Source organism: Mauremys mutica, chromosome 1 (assembly GCF_020497125.1).
Source record: "Mauremys mutica isolate MM-2020 ecotype Southern chromosome 1, ASM2049712v1, whole genome shotgun sequence".
Classification (NCBI taxonomy): domain Eukaryota; kingdom Metazoa; phylum Chordata; order Testudines; family Geoemydidae; genus Mauremys; species Mauremys mutica.
The window spans coordinates 304,860,701-304,884,270 of record NC_059072.1 but is presented as its reverse complement, the minus strand read 5'-3'; the positions used below and the strand labels follow the sequence as shown (position 1 = coordinate 304,884,270).

The 23,570-nt window shown below is 43.9% G+C and overlaps 1 protein-coding gene across 2 annotated transcripts in view; it reads left to right on the top strand.

The window, feature by feature from the left end:
• The first annotated feature begins 309 nt into the window (after nt 1-309).
• The window catches only part of RUBCNL (rubicon like autophagy enhancer), a 41,872-nt gene continuing 18,611 nt past the window's right edge, over nt 310-23,570 (top strand). Inside the window, exons 1-4 of one of the 2 annotated variants that reach the window (XM_045013562.1) lie at nt 310-692; nt 7,957-8,058; nt 9,680-9,800; nt 17,785-18,474. In XM_045013562.1, the coding sequence (XP_044869497.1) occupies nt 7,987-8,058; nt 9,680-9,800; nt 17,785-18,474 (883 nt within the window). In that variant the 5' untranslated portion in view covers nt 310-692; nt 7,957-7,986. Of the gene's footprint in view, nt 693-1,186; nt 1,325-7,956; nt 8,059-9,679; nt 9,801-17,784; nt 18,475-23,570 lie in introns of those variants that run through there. The other variant, XM_045013558.1, reaches the window with a different exon arrangement.

Below are 23,570 nucleotides of genomic sequence, written 5' to 3'. Positions count from 1 at the left end.
TTCAAAATAAATTACTTAAAAATGAAACCTACATCTATCTCCCAGTTGTGAAGAATATGTATTAAGGTTATAACCAACAAGAATGTACTTTTATGTAGGCATCCATGATGAAATTGAGTCTTCCTAACTAGTGATTTTAATCAAATCCACCCTGCCTAAAACTTTGAAGTATGTTTCAGGATTGACGCCACAGTTGCCTGGCTGGGTTAGAACACGGTGTGTGTGTTACAACAGGAGCCCTGCGGCCCCGCTGTCAGTGACATTGCAGCCATGCCCCCAGCTCCCTCCAGTCTGTGAGCGGGGACAGGGAAGGCTCCCTGGGCGTGGGATTTCCTCTCACGCTGTTAGCTGGGCGTGCGCCGGCTCGGACGGGGACAGCCCCTGCCCTGTTCCCACCCGCCCGGGAGCGGGAGGTCAGGGCAGGAAGAAGACCGGGCTAGGGCTGGAGGCTGGAAGCTGCAACCGGCGTCTTTCGCTTCCCCGCCTGGCGCCGCAGCTAGTAGCTGTAACCCCGCCGGGCAGCGACGCGAGCCCGCCCTTCCCCAGCCCGACAGCCGCCGCCACAGCCCGGGCAGGCGGCCCCGCAACCGGGGCGGCGCAAACAATCCCCAGCCTGCGCGCGGGGCCGAACGGCGCGGGCAGCTGCTGGTCGCCGCGCGAGGGAGGCGCCCTGCGCCCCCCCAGCCTCAGGGGTAAGGGGCAGAGCGGGCTGGGGGGAGCGTCCGACACGCAGACGGGGGGACCGGGGCTTGGCGTTGTGGAGGGAGTGTGTGACTGGGGACATGTAAGGGGGCGCTGGTTAATGGGAGGCAGGTGGAGGGGGTGCTGGTTAGTGGGGGGTGGTGGACAGGTGGAGGGGGCGCTGGTTGCTAGAGGGGGGTGCTGATTAATGGGGGGCGGGCGACCGGTGGAGGGGGGCGCTGGTTAATGGGAGGCAGGTGGAGGGGGTGCTGGTTAATGGGGGCGGGAGACAGGTGGAGGGGACGCTGGTTGCTGGAGGGGGGCGCTGGTTAATGGGAAGCAGGTGGGGGGGTGCTGATTAATGGGGGGCGGGGGACAGGTGGAGGGGGCGCTGGTTGCTGGAGGGGGGCGCTGGTTAATGAGAGGCAGGTGGAGGGGGGTGCTGATTAATGGGAGGCGGCGCTGGTTATTACTGCGCGGTGGGGATAGAGATGCGGGGTGTGAGTGGGCACCATATGGCTGCACAGAGGAGTGGCGAGCACTGCATAGCGCCTGTGGCATGAGGCCACCGGCCCTGCAGCTGCAGTTCCCCGGGCTGCTGGTGCGCCTGGAGGGAGCTGGGAAGAGGCGGGCTGCTCCTAGGGTTAGGTTTTGAAATGATCTAGCCGCATCCCCTATTGCGAAAAGCGAAAACAGTGACTGTTGGGGGGGAGCGGCGCAGACTCGCTCCTTCCATCCCGAGTAGTGCGGGATTTGGCTGGGACTGGGAACATCAAGGGTCGCTCTGGCTTCCAAGCTCTTTCTGTGCTTGTCAGCCTTACCTGGTGCTTGCCCCAAGCCCTCGATTTCCTACTGACAGTACTGATCAAAGCCTGTTCTGACCTGAATCAGGGCCGGGGCTCTTTCTGCACTGGGGGGGCTAGATACGGGAGGGCTTAAGATAAACAGTCACAGCCACATTGTCATTCAGATGTTGCATAGAGTGACTCCCCTGGTATACTTGTAAATAGATTGCATCAGCTAATAAGTAGTCAGGAGTGGATGCTGGGAGAATCGGTCATAAGAAACATGCAATATTTGTGCGAGACTAAACCTGTTCTTACTAAAAAACAAACAACCCCCCCCCACAACCAGACTCTCAAAGGATATACCTGAGGTAGCTCTGACTGCAAACAGTATTAGTGTTAACTGAATCAGAAGTGTTACAGGAACACTAAGGGTTTAATATCAATTTTGTTTTCTCTGTAATTATTTTTTACTTTAGCTTGTAAGTATTTGTATAACTTTCTTGCAGGAGACCACGTTTTTGGCTGTTTAGAGTTTGAATATCTTTTGGCAGTAAGATACACATATTTAATGCTTTTATGTGGCTTTCCCCCTACCTTACTGTGTTTTATGCAAAGTTAGTGGCCTTCTCTGGGGGCATAAAAGGCCTACTCAATATTCTATATCTCTAGAATCAGTTAATGTTAACTCAATGCTTGGGGAAAAAAATACAAGTGGCAAATAGGAAACTTTACCAATCAAGTGTGTTTGTGGGCTTGAGCTGTCAATTTCTGAAGAATTTAAGGCCCCCCCCCCATTTATTTTATTTTATTTTTGCCTTTTTGGTTGCAAAGAATGTGAATGGGTATGGGGCTGTCTTCCTAAGTCTGCGGACATTTCCAGTTTTACTGTTGGCTGTTGCTTTCCAAAGGGCAGCAAAGAGAAACTGGCTTAATTTGATCAGCTTTAAGTGCTGCTGCTCAGAATTTTTGACAGTAGTGAAACCTTCAAGAATCACATCAGTCTCACTCTGCTTCTGCTTGGGAAAATTATGAAGTGTAACAGAGTCAAGCTCTGAGTGTGTATCCACACTACAAAAAAGGATGTGTTTAATACATGCTAGTAGCTAACACATGTTAAGTCCTAGTGTAGACAAGGCAGTTGTAGTTTTAAAATGTATTAGCTGGTTGAGGTAACCACATTTTCCCTAGCATAGACAAAGCCTGCATTTATTCACAGGAAAATGAGGGTGAGGTACAAGCACTCTCTAAAGCCCTGTTTTGACAGGCAAAAAGGTGCATTTTCACTCAAGTTTGCTTAACATAATTGAAAAGCCCTTTTTGTTACTAGTTAAGATGCACCACTAACATCCTTGATGCCCTCTTAGCTGCCCTGTTGTTGCCAAAAGGTGTATGTGTGGGGGGAGGGAAGATTTAGGCTAGAATATAGAACAGGGATCGGCAACCTCTGGCACGCGGCTCACCAGGGTAAGCATCCTGGTGAGCTGGGCCAGTTTGTTTACCTGTCGCATTGGCTGGTTCTGCAGATTGCGGCTCCCACTGGCCGTGGTTCGCCGTCCCAGGCCAATGGGGGCTGCAGGAAGTGGTGCGGGCCGAGGGATGTGCTGGCTGCGGCTTCCCGCCACCCCCGTTGGCCTGGGACGGCGAACCACGGCCAGTGGGAGCCGCAATCTGCCGAACCTGCCGACGTGGCAAGTAAACAAACTGGCCCGACCCGCTAGGGTGCTTACCCTGGCGAGCCGCATGCCAGAGGTTGCCAACCCCTGATATAGAAGCTAACACTGCTTCCACACGTTAGCTTGCATCTTACCCAGGGTTAAGAGGGCTTTCAATTGAGTTAAACTAACAGGATTGAAAAAAACATGCCCTCCTTTTTCTCTGAGAGACAAGGTGGATGAGGTAATATCTTTTATTGGACCAACTTCTGATCAGGTCTGGGAAAGGTACCTAGTGTCACAGCTAAACACAAAGTTTGTTTAGCATAAATAGTTAACGCATATTCTAAGGGACCATTCAAGGTGAAATGGCCCATTAACATCCTGGCAGTCATAGGACAAAAAAGAGGGGCTGGTGGGTTACAGAATGTTGTAATGAGACACAAATCTAGTATCTTTATTAAAACTGATTTTTTGAAGGTGTTGTGCAGGTTTCCATTGCGGATGTGGACTGACAGATCAGATATGGAGTGGTCGTTTTGTGAAAAGTGTTTTTCCACTGGTAATATGGTGTTTTTGTCTCTTATCATTTTTTCTGTGTGAATTCATTCAACAGGATAGTGATTGTCTGGCTTCATCCAATAGTAGTTATTGGGGCCTTTAGAGCACTGGATGAAGTATACCACATATTGTGATAGGCATGTGTAGGACCTGTGGATCTTGAAAGATGTATTGTGTGTAGTAATGATCATTATAGCAGTGGAGATATGGCTACAGGTTTTGCATCTGTTGTTATGCCAGGGTCGGATGCCACTTTGAGTTGGTGGGTCTGTGTCTGTAGAGAGCTCACTCTTAATGATGAAACTGGAGGATTGTTTGAAGGCAAAAAGAGAGGATTCGGGAAAGATTTCTTTCAGGATGTAGTTCCTGTCGAGTATGGGTTGTAATTGTTTAATGATACCTCATATGGATCCCCGTGTGGTAGGTGACAACTAGGGGAAAAAAGCCTCAGATCCTACACCCCTTGTATTGAAGAAGGTTTTCTCTGGGGTATTGGATGGCCTGTTCCATGATGTGATCAGGGCCAGCTTTAGGGTGATTCCTGGGAATTGGGCCCCACGCCTAAGATGGCCCCACAGTGTCCGGAAGAGGGGCCCCACCCTCCTCTGTCTTCAGCGGCATTTCGGCAGCAGCTCTTTCGAATCGGGCCCTGCACGTCCTAAAGCTGGCGCTGGATGTGATCTACTTCTCTAGTGGAGTGTCCTTATTTGGTGAAGGCACATTTAAGTGTGTTTAGGTTTGTGTCCCAGAGGTTCTCCTCAAAACATATTCTGTGGTATCCGAGTGCCTGTCTGTAGATAAGATTTCTTGGTGCGTTTGGGTGGTTACTGGATCTGTGAGTTTCTTGTATATAGTTGTCTGTAGGGTTCTATTGCTGAAGCTGATTGTGGAGTCCAGGAGGTTGATGCTGGTTTGGGAGTGTTCTAGAGGGAGTTTGATAGATGGGTGGTGGATGTTTAAGTTGTAGTAGAAATCTGAGTGAGTTTAGGTCATCTGTACAGAGGATGAAAATATCATCGATATGTCTCAGCTATATCACTGGTTTTCTGGTATACTTGTCCAGAAATTCTTCCTCAAGATGGCCCTGTCAGATGGGACTAGGGTGACCAGACAGCAAATGGGAAAAATCGGGACAGGGGGTGGGGGGTGGGGTAATATGAGCCTATATAAGAAAAAGACCCCAAAATTGGAACTGTCCCTATAAAATTGGGACATCTGGTCACCCTAGATGGGACCCAGTAGGAAGTAGAGGATGAGAAACCGGTTTACTTCCAAGAGCTGGGATTTCAAGCTTCATTCATCTGTTAGCTAAAGGTGGATACAAAAAATGGGGTCCTCTTCCTGAGAGAATCCCAGAACCACCAAGGCAAATATTGGGTAGGGTTTCTCCAGGGCATTGCTTCTGCCCCTTGTAGGTGGGGTTCCCTCATCTTTCATATCGGCCTCTGCCTAATATGTGTTTCTGGTAAATTTGATATGCTGGTTAAATCAGTTGTGAGTAATGTTTCAGCAATTACTTTGACCAATATGTTATAACTAAAATGTTTAACAGAAGAAAAAAATAAGCCTCTTACAAAATTATGCTTAAAGAGCTGCTGTCTCCTCCTCATTTTAGATGCTCAGATTCCATGGTGATGAGTGCAGCATAAATGGCAAGGTTCATGTGAAAACTTGGGGGGAAAAAAATCCCAAATATTACATTTACAAACAGATATGCAGAAAACTGTCTATGCAGATCTGTCTTCTTTAGATAACTGAAAGTGTAAGAAAAAATATTCACTTTCTTTTTAGCCAGTTTCCCCCCGCCCCAATGAAATTCAGTAAAATGGCTATTTTCACATTGAAAGCATGTCCACTGCAAAGCTGCCTTCACTTCAAAATGGTTCTTGCTCTAGGTGATAAAATATATATTTAATGTGGTGGTCAGTTTTTAATGAAAGTAATTCACAAAAAAAGTAAGAGCCCAATTCTGCTACTCTTATTCATGAATAGTACCTTCCTTTGACAAGTAGTCCTGTTGACTTAATTTGACTACTCATAAAAGTAAAGTATTCAGCATGAGACACATGGTGGAATTGGGCCCTGCGTAAATTTTCACATACATAATGATATTTAAGAATTCCTTACTTGAGTATCTTTCCATTTGATTATAAATGTTTCATACACATCTATAGTAGGCTCATTATTTGCATGAACAAACATTGGACTATACACGCGGCTGTGTAAGCAGATGTGACTACTGAAGTAGCACCTGCTTTATACCAGGGCTGAACCTGGCCTAATCTGCTTTATAAAGATGAACAGTGATCCTTATCAGAAGATACTTATGCATATATCAGAGGATATTTCTTCAACAGCATTTTCTTAAGTTAGCTTTTTTAGGGCCCTGATCCTGCAAATACTTATGCACATTTAATTATATGTATTTGAATAGTTATTTGAAGCCAGTGGGTAAAGTTATGCATTTTTATAAGCATCACGGCCCTAGATTTGTAATCTCAAGTCTTGAAACTGTTTGAATTTATTTGTAAAAGACAGCACATATCTGTGGTACTGTACAAATATTAATAAATACTGGAGCATAGAGTTGGACTTCGGTAGCAGTTGATTTGGTTTAAGTCAATCTTCATCAGTGTTTCTAAGACTAATATTCTTACTTTGTATTCTATTGTATGTAAAGTAAAGATTATATTATCCTGTTTAACTATAAAATAAACAAGCTTTTGAATGTACACAAAACTCTTCTTCAGGTCTGGGAAAGAAGACTTCTGTAAGCACGAAAGCTTGTCTCTCTCACGAACAGAAGTTGATACAATAAAAGATACTACCTCACCTACTTTGTCTCTCTAATAATTTATTTAAAACATTTTTGTTGGAACATTATCTCTCTCGCATCTAATGGCTTCTTGTAAGGTTGGTCAGTTTCACTTAAAGGGCTACATAGTACTGTGGAATACATATGTGGGTGGCAGAATTTGATTTTTATTTTTTAGATGGATAATATTGATGTTTACTTTTAAGCATTTGTTTTTATTCATTTTACATTTTCACAGTTGTGGGAAATTGGTGAGGAGTCAGACAATAATTATTTCCTGAGAGTAGACATTGAGATTCAAAAAGTTAAAGCTTTGTAACCATTAAAACACAAATTGTGGACCTCATGTGTCAAAATATACAAAGTAAATATTCTTAAATAAAACTCTAATAAATTTTCAAGCAACATTTTTCTTATTTTTCCTATCTGTAAATTCTGATTATCATCAATGGAAATAATTGTCAGTTTGTGTGTACATGGTAAAATTGACATTTGCTAACAAAAATCTAATCCTTCCAAGCCATATATATATTTATATATGTTTTTTTTTTAAAAGATCATCATCATGCCACAGCCTTATTTTTTTTAAATAGACCCTCATTGGTTGTACTAGGGTGTTCCGAGTTCAATAGATATGACACAATAGTGCCCTAAGGCTTTGTCCACAACAGATTTTTTTCCTAAAAATTTTCCACTGTTGTAACATCGATGCTGTCCACATGTGATAGCAGACAAAGCTGAATTAAGGCAATCTAGCCCTTTGGGCACATTCCACATGGGTATGGAAGTAGGTTTCAGAATTAAGATGAGGTGGGCTATTCAGACCATTTGGAGCTATAGTTTTAGCTGTTTGCAGACATTAATTATGCCAAGTCACATTTTCAAGCTTTTCTTTGCTATCAGGAGGATTAGAAACATTTTTCTAATGTGAAAACGGGGACTGATCTCTTCACTGGACTCTAGGAGACAGGACCCTGTAATGCCTATTCCTTAATCCAGTCCTGGTACTAGCTGGGAGTCCTACTGTAGTTTGGTGGACAGTATATTAACAGTTTCATGGTATATCTGTTCTGAACTGCAGTTTATATTATGTACGAATACTGTGAGTACAGATGGGGAAAAGATAGCTAAAACTGCTAAATCTTAAAGAAGCACAAAATCTTATTTACAGATATCCTGGGCAAAAAAGCAAGAGTTGAAATACACAACAAGCAGTTGTTTCTAGAATAATAGATGTTAGAGGAAGAGAGAGTGGCTGTTCCAATAAGGTTTTTTTTTTCTATCTCTTAGCCCTGGCAGGTTCTAAATTGTGCTTGGTAGTAAATGGGAAGGTTAGAAACTGCACAACTGTCAAGCTTTAACAGTACATAAAGATTTGTCTGAATTTAAAGACTGAAAAACAAAATGAAAGCATGATTAATTTAGTTAATTGTTATCACCTTTTCTCAATTGCTTCCAGGTAATTTTAAAAAATGAAGATTTTCCCATCATGTCTCTCCACACAGGATCACTAATGAGCTACGGTAGAACACAAGCCTTCAAACAGTTAAGTGCTCAAGAGGTAAAGCAACATGTTCTTGGTTCCTTTTTTTAATTAACTGGAAATCCTCTTATGTTATTGCTTTTCATTTAATTTAGGTGCAGTAGATGCTGTATCCTTAAACTGCTGTTGGTTTCATGATGAACTTGGACTTTAAGCCCAACACAAATTGAAAACCAAATGTATTATTTATTTTATGAAAAACTAAAATTGGTTGTGACTAGTTAGTTTTGATTACAACTGTGCATTGTATACCTCTGTTAGGTTTGGACATTGACTTCAGATAACTCATTTATGACTTTACAGTAAAATTGTGTCTAACTAAAATGTTTGTTTGATAATTAAACATATCTAAGAGAGTTTCCCTTTTCAAGCTTTTCCCAAAACCTGAAATATTATCTCATTTAAGTGGGAGTTGTTTTGAAAGTAATTAAAATATCTTATCTACGTTCTGAGACTAGTAACTGCTTCTGATAAGATCTAACAGGCAGCATCTTAGAGTAAAAATATATTCAGTGTAAATGTTATAGTTGTAGAATACTTGCAGTAAGGTGTGGTGTTGACTTGTGTGATAATTAGGGCATTAGGGTCCTAAAAGGCAGCACTTCTTTATTGCATAACTGATTAATAATGAGTACTCAAAAATAAGTTTTAATCAAACGGACTGGTTGCTAAATGTTTATGTTCCTATAAGAAATCTTGGTCTTGATGGTGCTGGGTTATAGTGTGTGTGTGTGTGTATTACATATGACAAGTTTGGAAATGTTAGTTTTTAAAAATGAATCTTGTGAAAAGGGTCTAAAGGAAATCCGATGTTTAACGGAATATTTCCCTAACCTTTTAGGTTATTGAATTCTAACTATGTCAAACATACAATAATATATGGTTGTCCCCAGTAACTATTCTCCAGCTAAAATGAAAATACTTCAGTTTTGATTTGGATTTTCCTTCCCAGATTCCAAAGGAGCTTTGCTCTGATCTTTAAACTAACGAGACTGTTGTCTGCTGTCAGGCTCTGGTGCAGCTTGTTTAGTTTAAAAACAGTACGTATCTAAGCAGCTTCTCCCTTCCAACTATTAGTTTACAAGAATTACAGTTCCTCTTTCTTTTCTTAACACTTTCAGTGTTATGCTAGTGTGTTTAAACATCTTAATTCAACACAAACTAAGGACCTATTCCTGTAAATGGCACATGCTTAACTTTACCACGAGTAGTTAGTTACATTGAAATAAATAATATTCATGGTAGTAGAATTAGGATGTGCATAAGTGTCAGCAGGATTGGGGCCTAGGAAAACAGGATTTCTTCCTCTTCCCCTTAGATATTTTGCTTCTCCCACCCCCCAACATATTTTAGTAACTTTGTTTTCTCAAAAATAACTAAAAATAAAATAGTTGTATTGGCCATTACATTTGTGAAGCATATCACTTTTTGTTGCCAGTCCTGAACTGTTATGTTGTTGTGACCTAAACAATGGAAATGCAACAATATTACAGTGAGAGATTAGAGCATTTTTGTAACACAGGTTTGACTAAACTCTGTCTTTCTCTGCAGTGCTTAATAAAAGATTGTGCATTGTTCTCCTGAGAGAACTCCATAATCCAATTGTCTTTTTTAATTTGTTTTGTTTTTTTTGTCTTAGTTGACCAAGCAAAGCAATAAGGTAACTGTCTCCGAGTCAGTGTATTCATCTAATGCTACAGTGTTTGCTCCAGCAAGGATTAGCTGTCTTGCTCAGACACCTCAAATTTCAGATCTCTCAGGTATGACTTTTATCATTGATTTTCTAATTCATAGTCTTAATTGTTGATTGCATGGCATGATAATCAGCCTGTTAATAGAAATGGTAGAGATTTGTATAGCTCTTTAATTACCGAGAGCTAACTGACTGAAATTGAAAATTTATTTGTTGGCTGTTGAGATGAGTCAGTACAAAAGTGTCTCCTTCACTCTGCCTCACTTCCTTGCCTTGAGAAGAACCTGCCATCCATTCTGGTCAGAACAGCAATCTGAGTGCTCAAAAGCTAAAATGAATGCTTCTTCCCATGAATAATCTGAATGGTATTTGAAAATAAAGACTTTGCCCTTACTCATGCAAATAATAATAATTTTGTTGACTTCAACAGGTTACTAGCTTGAATACAATTTGCAAGATGAAGCTATTAGTAGGAATATATTAGTTGTAATTTCAAAATTTGAGTTTAAAGTAACACTTCTGATGTTGGCAACATAGGGAGCGCAGAGTAAAGATGAAAGTTTATGATGGTGGGTTAGCCAGTCTAGGATTTTAGCCAGTGCTGACCCAGAATAAAATCCAACCATTGGAAACACTCAATTTTGAGGCAACAATCACAATACTTCTACTTGGACAGTCCCTTCCATTGTTCGCTTAAGCTTTGTTTTAAATGATGTGCATAGAAAGTTGGAGAAATCAGTAGAGAACATTGAAAGCCTCAGAAGGCAAGATAATCACTTTGTCATTATTACCTTAGTGCCTAGGAGTCCTACTTATGGGACTCCATTGTACCAGGCACTGTGAAAACACAGACTGAAAAGACAGTCCTTACCCAAAGAGTTTACAATCTAAGTATAAGACAAGAAACATCTGATGGATACAGACAGGTGGGGGAGTAGAAAGAAACAATGAGACAATGTTGGTGAGTGTAATAGGTAGTGGTACCAGTGGCCTAACTGGGTTTTTTTTTTTTAGGCATCCTGGCTAAGAGTTTTAAGGCGGTAGCTTTGCACATCTTTATGGGAGCTCCTCCCAAGCATGAGTGGCAGCATGGGAGAAAGCACAAAAATTCTTGTTTGAAACTTTTTAACAAGTGGATTACAGAAGCTGACATTATGGGCTGATTGGATGTAGGAATCAATATGGTTGGAAAATAACTGCTTGGAAAACTGTCCCCAGAGAATAGTTATCAGTGGTTCACAGTCATGCTGGAGGGACATAACAAGTGGGGCCCCGCAGGAATCAGTTCTGGGTCCAGTTCTGTTCAATATCTTCTTCAATGATTTAGATAATGGCATAGAGAGTACACTTATAAAGTTTGCAGACAATACCAAGCTGGGAGGGGTTGCAAATGCTTTGGAGGATAGGATTAAAAATCAAAATGATCTGGACAAACTGAAGAAATGGTCTGAAGTAAATAGGATGAAATTCAATAAGGACAAATGCAAAGTACTCCACTTAGGAAGGAACAATCAGTTGTACACATGCAAAATGGGAAATGACTGCCTAGGAAGGAGAACTGCAGAAAGGGATCTGGGGGTCATAGTGGATCACAAGGTAAATATGAGTCAACAGTGTAACACTGTTGCAAAAAAAGCGAACAACATTCTGGGACCTATTAGCAGGAGTGTTATAAGCAAGACATGAGAAATAATTCTTCTGTTCTACTCCACGCTGATTAGGGCTCAACTGTAGTATTGGGTCCAATTCTGGGTGCCACATTTCAGGGAAGATGTGGACAAATTGGAGAAGGTCCAGAGAAGAGCAACAAAAATGATTAAAGGTCTAGAAAATATGACCTACAAATGAGGGAACATTGAAAAAATTCCGTTTGTTTTGTCTGGAAAAGAGAAGACTGAGAGGGGACATAACAGTTTTCAAGTACATAAAAGGTTGTTACAAGGAGGAGGAAGAAAAAATGTTCTTCTTAACCTCTAAGGATAGGATGAGAAGCAATGGGCTTAAATTGCAGCAAGGGAGGTTTAGATTGGACATTAGGAAAAACTCTCTGGGTCAGGGTGGTTAAGCACTGGAATAAATTGCCTAGAGAGGTTGTGGAATCTCCATCATTGGAGATTTTTAAGATCAGGTTGGACAAACACCTGCCAGGGATGGTGTAGATAATACTTAGTCCTGCCATGAGTGCAGGGGACTGGTCTAGATGACCTCTTGAGGCCCCTTCCAGTTCTATAATTTTCTGTCAATAGTAAATGAGAGATGATAGGTAGGAGGAAGTGTAGACCGTGAAGGGCCTTGACAGTGAAGACAAGCAGTTCATGCCTGCAGTGGAGAAGGAGGTGCCAGTGGAGGGATAAGTTGGTCAAAGCGACCAGTTAGGAGAATGATCTTTGTGGCAGCATTCTAAATGGGTATGACTGGGGCAAGATTGCATTTCTCAAGGACAGAGAGAAGAATGTTGCAGTAATTGAGTCGTGAGATAAGAGCTTGGATGAAAATTTTAGCTGTATGGATGGATAGGAAAAACCTTATTTTAAGAGATATTACACAGAAAAAATCTGAATGATTTAGACGTAGCCTGGATATGAGGACCTAGAGAGAAGTCCAAGTCACAGATGATAACCAGGCCTAAAGGACAGGTGGAATGATGGTGTTGTCCATAGCAATCAAGAAAGTGTGAGAGGATGGTTGGGGGTGGGGGTGAGATGATTAAGAACTCTGTTTTAGCCATGTTGAGTTTCAGCTGACTGTTAGACATCCATGAGGAGATGTTGGAGAGAGAGCCTGAGATTTTAGTTTGGATAGAAGGAGGCAGGTGTGGTTTAGAGAGGTTGAGCTGTGAGTCATTAACATCAAGATGATAGCTGAATTCATGTTGGCAGATGAGATGACCCAGAGATAAAGGAGAATAGAAGGGGACTAAGGACAGGACCCCGTGGGACTCCAATGGAAAGTTGGAAGGGAGGATGAGGCAGATCCTCTAAAGGACACAGTGAAAGAGTGATTAGAGAGGTAAGAGGAGAAGATGGAGTCATGGAAGCCAAATGAGGAAAATGTTTTAAGAACAACATGGCTGGCTATCTTGAAGGCTACTGACCAGGAGCGGATTTACCATGAAACAAACTGTTAAGTGGCATGGGGTCCCAACACCAGGGGAGCCCCCAAAATGCAGGACAAATATCTGACAACCTGCCCCTGAGTCCCGGCCGGCAACGCAGCAGGGCTCAGGCAGGCAGGCTGCCTGCATGCTGTGGCAGGTGGCCCCACGCTGCTCCTGGAAGTGGCTGGCTGCTGGTACATATCTGTGCACCCCTGGTAGGGGGGAGGAGGCGGTGGCTCCGTGCGCTGCCCCAGCCCAGGCAGAGCTCAGAGATCCACTGCCCTCCTTCCCCCAAGCGGCACACAAAGACGTGCCAGCAGCAGGCCTAAGGCAGCTCCCTGCCCGCTCTGAGTCTCTCCCTCCACGCTGCTTCCCAGAAGCAGCCAGCATGTCCCTGCGGCCCTTGGGGGGTATGTGTGTGTGTGTGTGTGTGTGTGTGTCTCCGCGTGCTGCCCCCACCCCGAATGCCGACTCCAGAGCAGCTGGGAACTGCGGCCAATGGGAGCTGCGGAGGTGGTGCCTGTGGTTAAGAGCCGCTACCAGAGGGGTGTGTGTGCCAGTTGCTTTGGGAGCCGCGCCACCTGAGTTAAGCGCTGCCCCCCTGCCCCAGCCCAGAGCCTGCACTGAAACTTTCTGCCAGAGCCTGCACCCCTCGCCCCTCCTACCAGCCCAGAGCCCACACCCAGCACCCAAACTTCCTCCCAGTGCCCGCCCCCCTGCTTCTCCTTCTGCACCCCAACGCCCTGCCCCAATGAGGAGGAGGATGAAGAAAAAAAGAATGAAAAACGTCCGGGGAGGGGAGAGAGGAGAGAGAATGTTATTTTTCTTGGCTGGGCCCCGAAAATGAAGCTGCGGACAGGGTTCCACTCATTCTAAATCTGCCACTGCAACTGACAGGCCAAGGAGGATGAGGATGGAATGCTAGTTCTAAGATTTGGCTAAGAAGAGGCCATTAGAGACTTTGAGAGAGGTTTCAGTGGAGTGCAAGGAGCAAAAACCAAATCTGAAGAGGTCTTGGGATGGAAGAGCTCCAGACAGCAATTGTACAGACAGCAGATTCAATGAGTTTAGAGATGAATGGGGGAAGGGAGATGGGGCAGTAGTTGGAGAGAAAAATGGAGCAAAGGGTGGGAGAGACTAAAGCATGTTTGTATTGTGAGTGGAAAGAACCAGTGAAAGTGAGAGGTTAAGGAGAAGAGTAAGGAAGGAGATGAGTGGGGGTAAGGGCTACCAGAAGATGGGATAGGGTGGGGTTACTCATGGAAGTGGAAAGAGTGGGGGAGGTGAGCAGGCAAAAACCTACATCTGTTACAGAGGAGAAGGTGGAGAGAGCTATAGGAGGGGAAAGGGTAAGTCAGTGTCATGTGTAGTTAATTTTCTCTTGGAAGAAATTGGTGAGATCCTGTATGGGGCAAGAAGTAAAGGGAGGAGGAGAAGGTTTAAGGAGTGAGTCAAAGCTGACAAAAAGGCAGCTAGGATTGTGGGTGTGGGATTCAATTAAATTGGATAAGTACAGCTGTTTACTTAGGATGATGGCAGAACTGAAGGAGGAGAGAACGAATTTACAGTGGAGGAAGTCAGCCTAGTCATTGGGATTTTCACCTGAGATGCTCCACAGTGCAAAAGTAGGATTGGAGGAAGAGGATGTTGGGGGGTGGAGTGACCCGAGCCAGAGCTGGGGGTTGGCAGGCAGAACTTGTCATTGGAAAGAGTGGCAAAAGAGTCAAAGGTAGAGGAGAGGCTGTATTTTTTAATGTTTTGTCTTATATGAAGGATGATGTGCGTTTGCGGAGGGAGATATTCAAGTGCAGTCTGACCCCCCGCCCCCGGGAAAACAAATCAAAGTACAGTAGAATCTCAGCGTTCTGAACTTCTCGGGAATGGAGGCTGTTCGTAACTCTGAAATGTTTGCAGCTCTGAACAAAACGCTATGGTTGTTTCAAAAGCTTACATGTGAACATTGACTTAATACAGCTTTAAAACTTTACTATGCAGAAGAAAAATGCAGCTTTCCCTTTATTTTTTTTAGTAGTTTACGTTTAACACAGTACCGTACTGTATTTGCTTTTGTGTGTGTGTGTCTCTCTGCTGCTGCCAGATTGTGTACTTCCAGTTCCAAATGAGGTGGGTGGTTAACTGGTCAGTTCGTAACTCTGGTGTTTGTAACTCTGAGTTTCTACTGTACTGCCCCTTTTTTCTTGTTTTTGAAAGTCTTTTAGCTTTTGGTCCCTGTCTCTTTGAGTCTATGCTGCTTAAGTAACAAATCACTAGCAACGTGATTTCCACAAGCAGTGGGATCAGTTCATTAATGTTTAGCAGTTTTTCAGATGCACCTTAGATTTCTCTTTTTGAGATGTGCTTTTACAATATTGAGGCTGCTAGGCTGAGCAAAGTGACTAGGGTTTTTCTTTGAGTCCCTAAATTAGTAAACTCTCTTATCTAACAAATAATTCCAGCACATACTGGCTCCCAGTTGAGTGAGCCTTAGTGAGATTTGTTGCCAGTTGTTTTTAGCTGAGATTCATTTCCTGACAATGTCCAAGGAGACAACTCCTGGACAAAGGTCTCCCAGACTTGCCACTTTGTTCCACTTGTGGTTCTTGGCATTCCCTCTGGTCCTAATAAATCACCCTTTGATCTGGATATGAATCTTGTTGTTTGCACCTATTCTCAGACTTTCACAATCAACTTATCTGCTGTCAATGATACACATGCCCATTTCTTTGTCATGTGAGGTCTGATAACTTATCTTGTAACATCAACCACATGACAAGGCCCTTCATTTCATGACTGATGGTAAGTTTTTCCTAAATTTCTTGATGAAGAAATGTTTGGTTCTACAAGTCCATAATTTGTAGTTACTGATTGCAGTGCATACTAGTACATCATATTCATGATGTCAGACCTGCTTTTAAAAATCTTAACCAAATTCTTCCCTGTTCTGTTGACCTCCAACTTTGCAGTAATTCACTTAAAATTGTGAAATTTTAGCATATAGAGCTTTTGATTCCTTCCAAAGAACTCTGTGTGTTACAGTTGTTTGCCGAGGGTCCAGACAAAATGCTGCTGCCATTCTGAATAATGGATTCATGGTCATTTTGGCCTTGTCTTGTCTGGGATTGAAAGGAACACATTCTAAAACTTGGTGTAGGCAGAGCAGTGTAGTCTGTAACTTGTGCTAAGCTGGCTGAGCCAGTATTGGGCCCATACTTTCAGTTGGTGTCTCCTCTGGATCCAGCAGGAGTATGAGTGAGTGTGAAGGCTGCCTGCAGTGAAAGCACCATATGCCCTTGCCTTCTGTCCCCACCAGCTAGGGTCTGGTCTGGATCCAGCAGGAGTATCAGTGAGTGGGGAAATGCTTCAAGAAGGGTAATTTTTTCTATGAAAGAAAGCACATAAAAAATGGGAAGGTTCTTGTAAAAGCATTCTGTAGGTATCCATTGCTCCTTTTTTTTAAAAGTGGATTCTGTCATATTTTATGCTTCAAAAATAAGTCCTTATAAAGATCTCAACTTGGTGCCTGTTTCTGTCTATTTGCAGACTCAGTAAGTGTCTTTGTAAAAATGACGTTTGCAACTGTAAAGGATATAAACGAAAGTTTAAATTCTAAATATTACACCTTTCATTACCCTCTTTGTTTAGTGGGAATCTTTCTTGCCTGCTTGTCTACACTTATAGTGCTGCAGTGGTTGTAGTGGGAGAACTTCTCCCATCAGCATAGGTACTCCACCTCCCCAGTAGCTATGTCGATGGGAGAAGCCCTCCTGTCGACATAGAGCTGTCTGTACTGGGGATTACATTAATATAACTGATTGACAAGGGATGTGGATATTCCATACCCCTGAACAACATAGTTATATCGACATAAGTTTGTAGTGTAGACCAAGCCTAAGTCCTGTCGGTGAAGACTCTAGCATTTCTTTTTTGACACAAAATATATGACTCCTTTGCCTTTTGTAGTAATCTGTATTCCTCTGTCTTGCTAAACTGTTATGTTCCATTCTTGCCTTAATGCAGGAGATAGTGTAAGGACTGGAGCAGTGTGTGTTTGTGGTTTTTGTTTGTTTGTTTTTCCCTGTTCAGAATTTCCTGAAGGCTCTTTCTTTTGAGCTCACATGTAGTTTCCAACAATGATACATGGGAACGTATTGGGGCAACCAACTACAGTTTAAATGTTTACTAATTATATATGCTTGGCCAGGGCCGGTGCAAGGAAGTTTCGTGCCCTAGGCGAAACTTCCACCTTGCACCCCCCACCCAGCTTACCCCCCGTGCGGCAGCTAACCACGCCTGCCATCCCCCCACCCGGGGAGCCTCCCCCCCCCGCAGTTAACCCCACTTGGGGATCCCCCCACTCTGTGGCAGCTAACCCCGCCTGGGGAGCCCCTCCTCTGCGGCAGCTAACCCCTCCCGTCCTCCGTGGCAGCTAACCCCTCCCGGGGAGCCCGCCCCAGCTCACCTCCGCTCCGCTGAGCACGCTGGCACCACTCTAATTCTCCTCCCCTCCCAGGCTTGTGGCGCTGATTGGAGGAGAATTAGAGCGGGGGCTGTGTGCTCAGCAGAGGAGGCAAAGTGGAGGTGATCTGGAGCGGGGAGCAGTTCCCCTGTGCGCCCCTCCCCCGTTACTGCGGGTGGCCCTCCCCACCTCCCCCCACCCCAGCTTACCTCCACTCCACCTCCTCGCCTGAGTGGGCTTTTAGGCGCTCTCAACCACTAGGCGCCCTAGGCGGCCGCCTAGTTCTTGGCTAGGAATGGCTTACTTTACTGTTCATCGATCAACAATAGAAACATTTCCAGGTTGCAGGAGACAAGATCCTAACCTTCCAGTGGAGGTGGTGTTGGGGGGTTTGTTTGGATTTTTTTTCCCATTGAATGTATTCTCTATTCATGCTGTAACTAGTAACTTTTTTTTGATGACTTCCTAACCTCTTGATCCCTTACTTTTCCTAAACAGATGAGTACTCAAGGCCAGCAGTGATTGGGCATGCAGGAAATTTTAGATCATTACTGGACAGTACTGCAGCCATCAAAGAAATTCTTGCATCTGTTCTAAATGCATCTGCTATTAAACCATCTTCGCTGCCAGAGAAAACGGTATTGCAGACAACTGAAGATCCAGACAGCGATATGGAACACTGGGAGGAGAGTACTGATGGTGATTCTAATGATGACAGTGACCCAGATTGTACACATCACAATATTGCTTCTACACAAATGGACATTAGATTTATGAGGCATAAGGCATCTTGGGATAATACTCAGTGTAGTTCTTCTAAATCTTCACTGGATTCCTCATCATGCCCACTTTATCCTGGCAGAAGCCCCATCACTTCAGCTTTAAATAGCTCATCCCGTTTGGAAATGTCTCCTCTGAAATGTGATTACTTTACCCAAGTAACATTAACTGGAGGCACTATCACATCATTGGCAAACTCTGCTATTATGTGTTCAGAAAAAGAACTTAAAAACTCTTCAAGTTCACCAGACCAGCCTTTGGCTTTTAAAGGAATCTCTCCAGATTCAACAGCTAATGAGCTGTCAGCAGCATTTAGGAATTCTGAGACTTCAGAACCCATGCCACTCACAGATGAGGGCAGCAATGCTTTCCACCCGCGTTCACAGTCAGCGCCCTCTGATCAGCAAGGTAACTTTCATTTAATCACTTCCAAACCTTTTCCTGTTAAGACTTTTTTAGTACTAGGGATAGACCCAAATGAAACTGGTCTCACTATGGTGATATAACTGACAACGCAAACGCTGCCACTTGAGACTTGTCCACACTTGAAATGCTACAGTGTAGACCAGAGGTGGGCAAACTCCAGCCCTTGGGACCCTCCTGCCTGGCCCCTGAGCTCCTGCCCCGGGAGGCTAGCCCTTGGCCCCTCCCCTTCTGTTCCCCCTTCCCTGCACCTCAGCTTGCTCCACCGCCAGTGCAATGCTCTGGATGTCGGGGCTGTGAGCTCCTGGGGCGGTGCAGCTGCAGAGCCGGGGCCTGACCTGGTGCTCTGTGCTGCGCAGTGGTGTGGCTAGCTCCAGCCGGGCTGCACGGCTGCCTGTCCTGGTGGTCTGGGTGGCGTGGCTGTAGGGAGTTGGATAGAGGGCAGGAGAGGTTGGATAGAGGGCAGGAGAGTTCGGGTCAGGTGGTCAGGGGTGTGGGGGTGTGGATGGGGTCGGGGCGGTCAGAGGGCGAGGAACAGAGGTGTTGAATGGGGGAAGTCAGGAAGGGGGGGATGGATGGGGTGGCGAGGGGCAGTCGGGCAGGGGTTCCAGGGGCAGACAGGGAACGGGGGGATTGAATGGGGTGGCGGGGTCCCTGGGGGCTGTCAGGGGATAGGGAACGGGGGTGTTGGATGGCGCAGGAGTCCCAGAGGGGCTGTCAGGGGGCAAGAAGCAGGAGGGGTCACATGGGGGTGGGGACAGGCCATGCCTGGCTGTCTGGGGAGGCACAGATTCCCCTAACTGGCCCTCCATACAATTTGGAAACTGTATATTACCCTCAGGCCAAAATGTTTGCTGGCCCTGGTGTAGACACTGCCTACTCTGATGGGAGGGGTTCTCCTGTTGCCATAGATAATCCACCTCCCCAACAGGTGGTAACTATATCAATGGAAGAATTCTTCCGTCAACCTAGCACTGTCTACACCATGAGTTAGGTTGGCTTAACTACCCCACTTGAGTGTGGCTTTTTCCCACCCTTGAGCGATGTAGCTCTGGGTCAACCTAACTTTATAGTGTAATCCAGGCCTGGGAATGGGACAAAGTAAAGATGGAGGAATAGCAAATGAAGAACAGTTGTTCTCTGGGGACAAACTAATCAGTGAGACTCTGAACACATCTAGTGGGTGTGTCTGCTATTTTCTTGTTCTAAATTATTCTAATTTAGTATTGAATCTCTAATAGAATATAAGTCATTTAATTCTAATGATGCAGATAATGTAATTTAAGAGACTGCTACCTGACTTTATCTTATCTCAGAATTTCCCTTATGCTAAAAGCAAATAAAGTAAATCTTGGCATTTTTTGCTTTAGCTAATGATTGAACGATGTGCTGGAGGGGCTGCCTGGGAGACCCTTATGATGTTTGACACCAAATTGCATGCAAGAAAGAGTAGTGATTTCCCTGACTGTGATGGGAATTAATCTCCTTTGTGGGTACTGCTATATCATCCTATGCCATAATTGACTTATACCTTCTGTAGAATATATATATATTTTGCTTTTGGAATAGACCAGATTTCACCAAAAGGCAGGTATCCTCAAAGGGATGTTATCTTCAGACTGACACCGTCCAAAAGCTCTTCATTTGTCATCTACCTCCTTCAAACGATACAAATTTTAACACTGTGCTGTATTTGCAATATACTTGTATTTTGTTCCTAAAAAAAAACCAAAAACCCCCACACCATATTTATTCCTAAAAAAGTGCATATACTAAGTTTGCTTGTTCTGGAGCATTGCCTCCTGGAATTGTTATGATAAAGAACTTCTGTTTTATAGGAATTTATTTTCTCATCAGTTACTCCCCACTGTTCTTTGTGAGCACATAAACAGGATCAGGGAGAAGAGTTTTGCAGGAGCCCCTTGTTCCAAATACATTGCTGCTAATAAGCTTCAGTTTTTGTTTGTTTAGTCATATGAATAGTACAGTCCCAGATTGTCACCAATGGAAAATAAAGGACAAATAGTGACATTAGGGGAGATGGCATGGTCTAGTCTAGTGGACAGGGCACTGAACTAGGAGTCAGACCTAGGTCTCTTTCTGTCTCTGCCACTGGCCTCCAGTGTGTGTTTGGACAAGTTGCTTCATGCCCGTTTCCCCTCCCATCTTTTGTCTGTATTGTCCTTTAGATAGTGAGCTGCTATTTGCAGCAAGGACTGTCTCTTTTCATGTGTTTGTACAGTGCCTAGCACAATGGGGCCCAATCTCAGTTAAGACATCTGTCTGCTATTCTAATACAAGTAACTAAAATGGTAACTGATTTGATTTCTACTTAAAGGAGACCTGAAGTTGGAGAGAATTGGGGGTTTGTGCTCTCTTCCTCTTCTTTGTGATTAGAAAAAAGGCTTGAACTGTAAGGCTTTTTGCTTCAGAATTTGATTTTTTTTCTGTTTTATCTTAGAAATCTCAGGAATGTAAAATCTTTTGTACCCTGTTTTGCTGATGAAGGTCTCCGAGGAGCCAGAAACCCTCAGTGAATTGGAGCAAAGAGTCCTGTGGCACCTTATAGACTAACAGACGTATTGGAACATGAGCTTTCATGGGTGAATACCCACTTCGAAGTGGGCATTCACCCACGAAAGCTCATGCTCCAATACATCTGTTAGTCTATAAGGTGCCACAGGACTCTTTGCTGCTTTTACAGATCCAGACTACCCCTCTGCTAATTAAATTTAAGGTGGTGGCAAGATGTCCAGATCCAGATGCTGGAGGGTGAATCCAAGACAAACTCTGTGGCTCCACCCTGAAGTACTCTAGTCTCTCTCATCTGTAAATGGCTAATGTCATGTTAATTCAAAACATGTCTTGATCCTGCAGTGAGCTCCTTAATAGGCAGACCCCACTGCAGGATCAGGGACTTTAACAATAACTAGTTATTTGGGACATATAGTTTCATAAACACTGGGAGCAGTTGATTAATGTGGCCTGACAATTGTGGTTTGCTCCAGTTATTCACAGTTGTTCACTGAACCAGCCACAATGTATTTGGATCCTGTCTGGAATAGACAAGGGAAGAAACAAACTACACCCATGTTTGTAACCAAGTACAGCTAGTCATGCAGGTTTGAATAGTTTAATCCTGGCCAAGTCTCCAAACTGTTGCCAGGGATTGTTATGCGTTAAAGTTGCATGGAACTATCTGTCTTATTGCAAACAATGTAGGCTTTTGGCACATCTCATGAGTCTGATGATGTTGGGTAGTGTAATGGTCATCTGGAAAACAAATGCCAGAACGGGTTGAGGGGAGAGGGGTGCTAAAGATGAAGTCAACACTCTAAAAATGTCCTTGCCTGTGTTAATATTATTGTAGATCCTAATGCCCTCCCCTCCCCACCCATCAGGTGCTAGGGTCCTATCATTTGAGCCCTGCAAATCCATGGATCTCCATATCTGTGGATGTAGATGTGTATATATGTGGGTCATTTTTTGCAGATTGCGGATCGGATGCGGATACAAATTTTGTATCTATGGAGGGCTCTACCTATCATGCATAGTGGAATAGGTCTTTTTCAAATTATGACGTCTCTTTTTGCAATGTCTTCCATTCTGTGTGCTGACTACAATTTTGCATTCTGTGCTGGAAAAATGTTGTCAAGACCAGTCTGTTGCGCTGCATTCTAGACTGGTGCCCAGCCCAGGAAAGATGCTTGATACCTTGTTGAATGACTATAATTTTAAAGCCCCCAGATCATCAATTTTGACTGTCTTGCAACTGCACCCAGTCCCATGGAATAATGAACTCTCTACTCAGACATCTGACTGGGGGAAGGGGCTGGAATGTCTCAGTTTGGGCACCTGGAAAAAAAAGCATAGACTGTATTTAAGAAGGGGTGTTTCTTAGTGGAGCAGGGCCATTCACTACCACTTCCAAGAATATCTGGAGGGAGGGGGAGAGAGAGGGAGGGGAGGAGGGACTCTCTACCTAGCCTGAATGCTGAACTTACCTTTGATTCTCAGAAGGATGAGATAAGATTGATTCCTACCTGAAAGCAAGCTTTGTCCCTCTCTCAAATCCACCCCCACCATTTAAATGTTGGTGTGATTCCTGCTGCCCTGTCTCCCACTGCTAAGGAAAAAAACCAGGAAAATGAAAGCCTTGATGTTTAAATCCAGACAAACTGATTTTTAATGGAATTTTCTTTTTAACTATGAAACTGTTTCTACTTATCCTGTGAAACTTCCTCTAAGGACCCCTCCAATAATCTCTGATTAAAAAGGGCCACACTAAGGTGCCCCCCCATGACTTCAGTACAGTTTAATTTGATATGCAAATCTCTACCTTTGCTAGGTAACTGTTTAAATGAATGGTTTTTCCTGGTCTTTGTGGTGATAGGTGTGTGGCAAGCAAAATGGCTGTTACTTCCCTTTAGGTTTAATTTTTTGCCTAGGCTACTCAGAGTAACCAGTTTCCTAATGTGACTGTCTGAAATGTCCTTTCCCAGACCCCAGAAGGGTTAGAGCAGTGATGCACAGTTCCTAGCAAGCAAACTGACAATTTTGTCCAAGTGGGTGAGGTAATTTCTTGTATTGGACCACCTTCTCTCTCTCTCTCTCCCTCCCTCTCCCTCTCTCCAATAAAATATATTATCTCACCCACTTTCTCTCTCTAATAGCCTGGGGCCCACATGGCTACAACACCGCATACAGTTTTATCTGTCACAGTTTGAAACATGTTGCTGTCAGGCCCCACCTAGCTTCCTCCTACAGACTGTGTGTGCAACCCTGCTGTTATCGCCAGCTGGCACAGTTCTCTCTTTCCAAACCTTTACCTGACTAGGCAGGGGGATGTTTATCCTACTAGGTAGCTCCAAAGTACGGCTAGCTCACTCATTCTGTAACGGTGCATACAGTGATCTGTTGCACATGTAAGTTGAGGCTGTAAAGATGTTAAATTCTGAAAAGGAAGTACAAATTTTAGATTGTTATAAGTTTAATCAAATGTTTTGGTGAAACTTGGCTGAGTTAAAACTTGAATGTGAAGGCAGACTTCTAAAGAGGAAAATACTCACTCTTACTTAGTG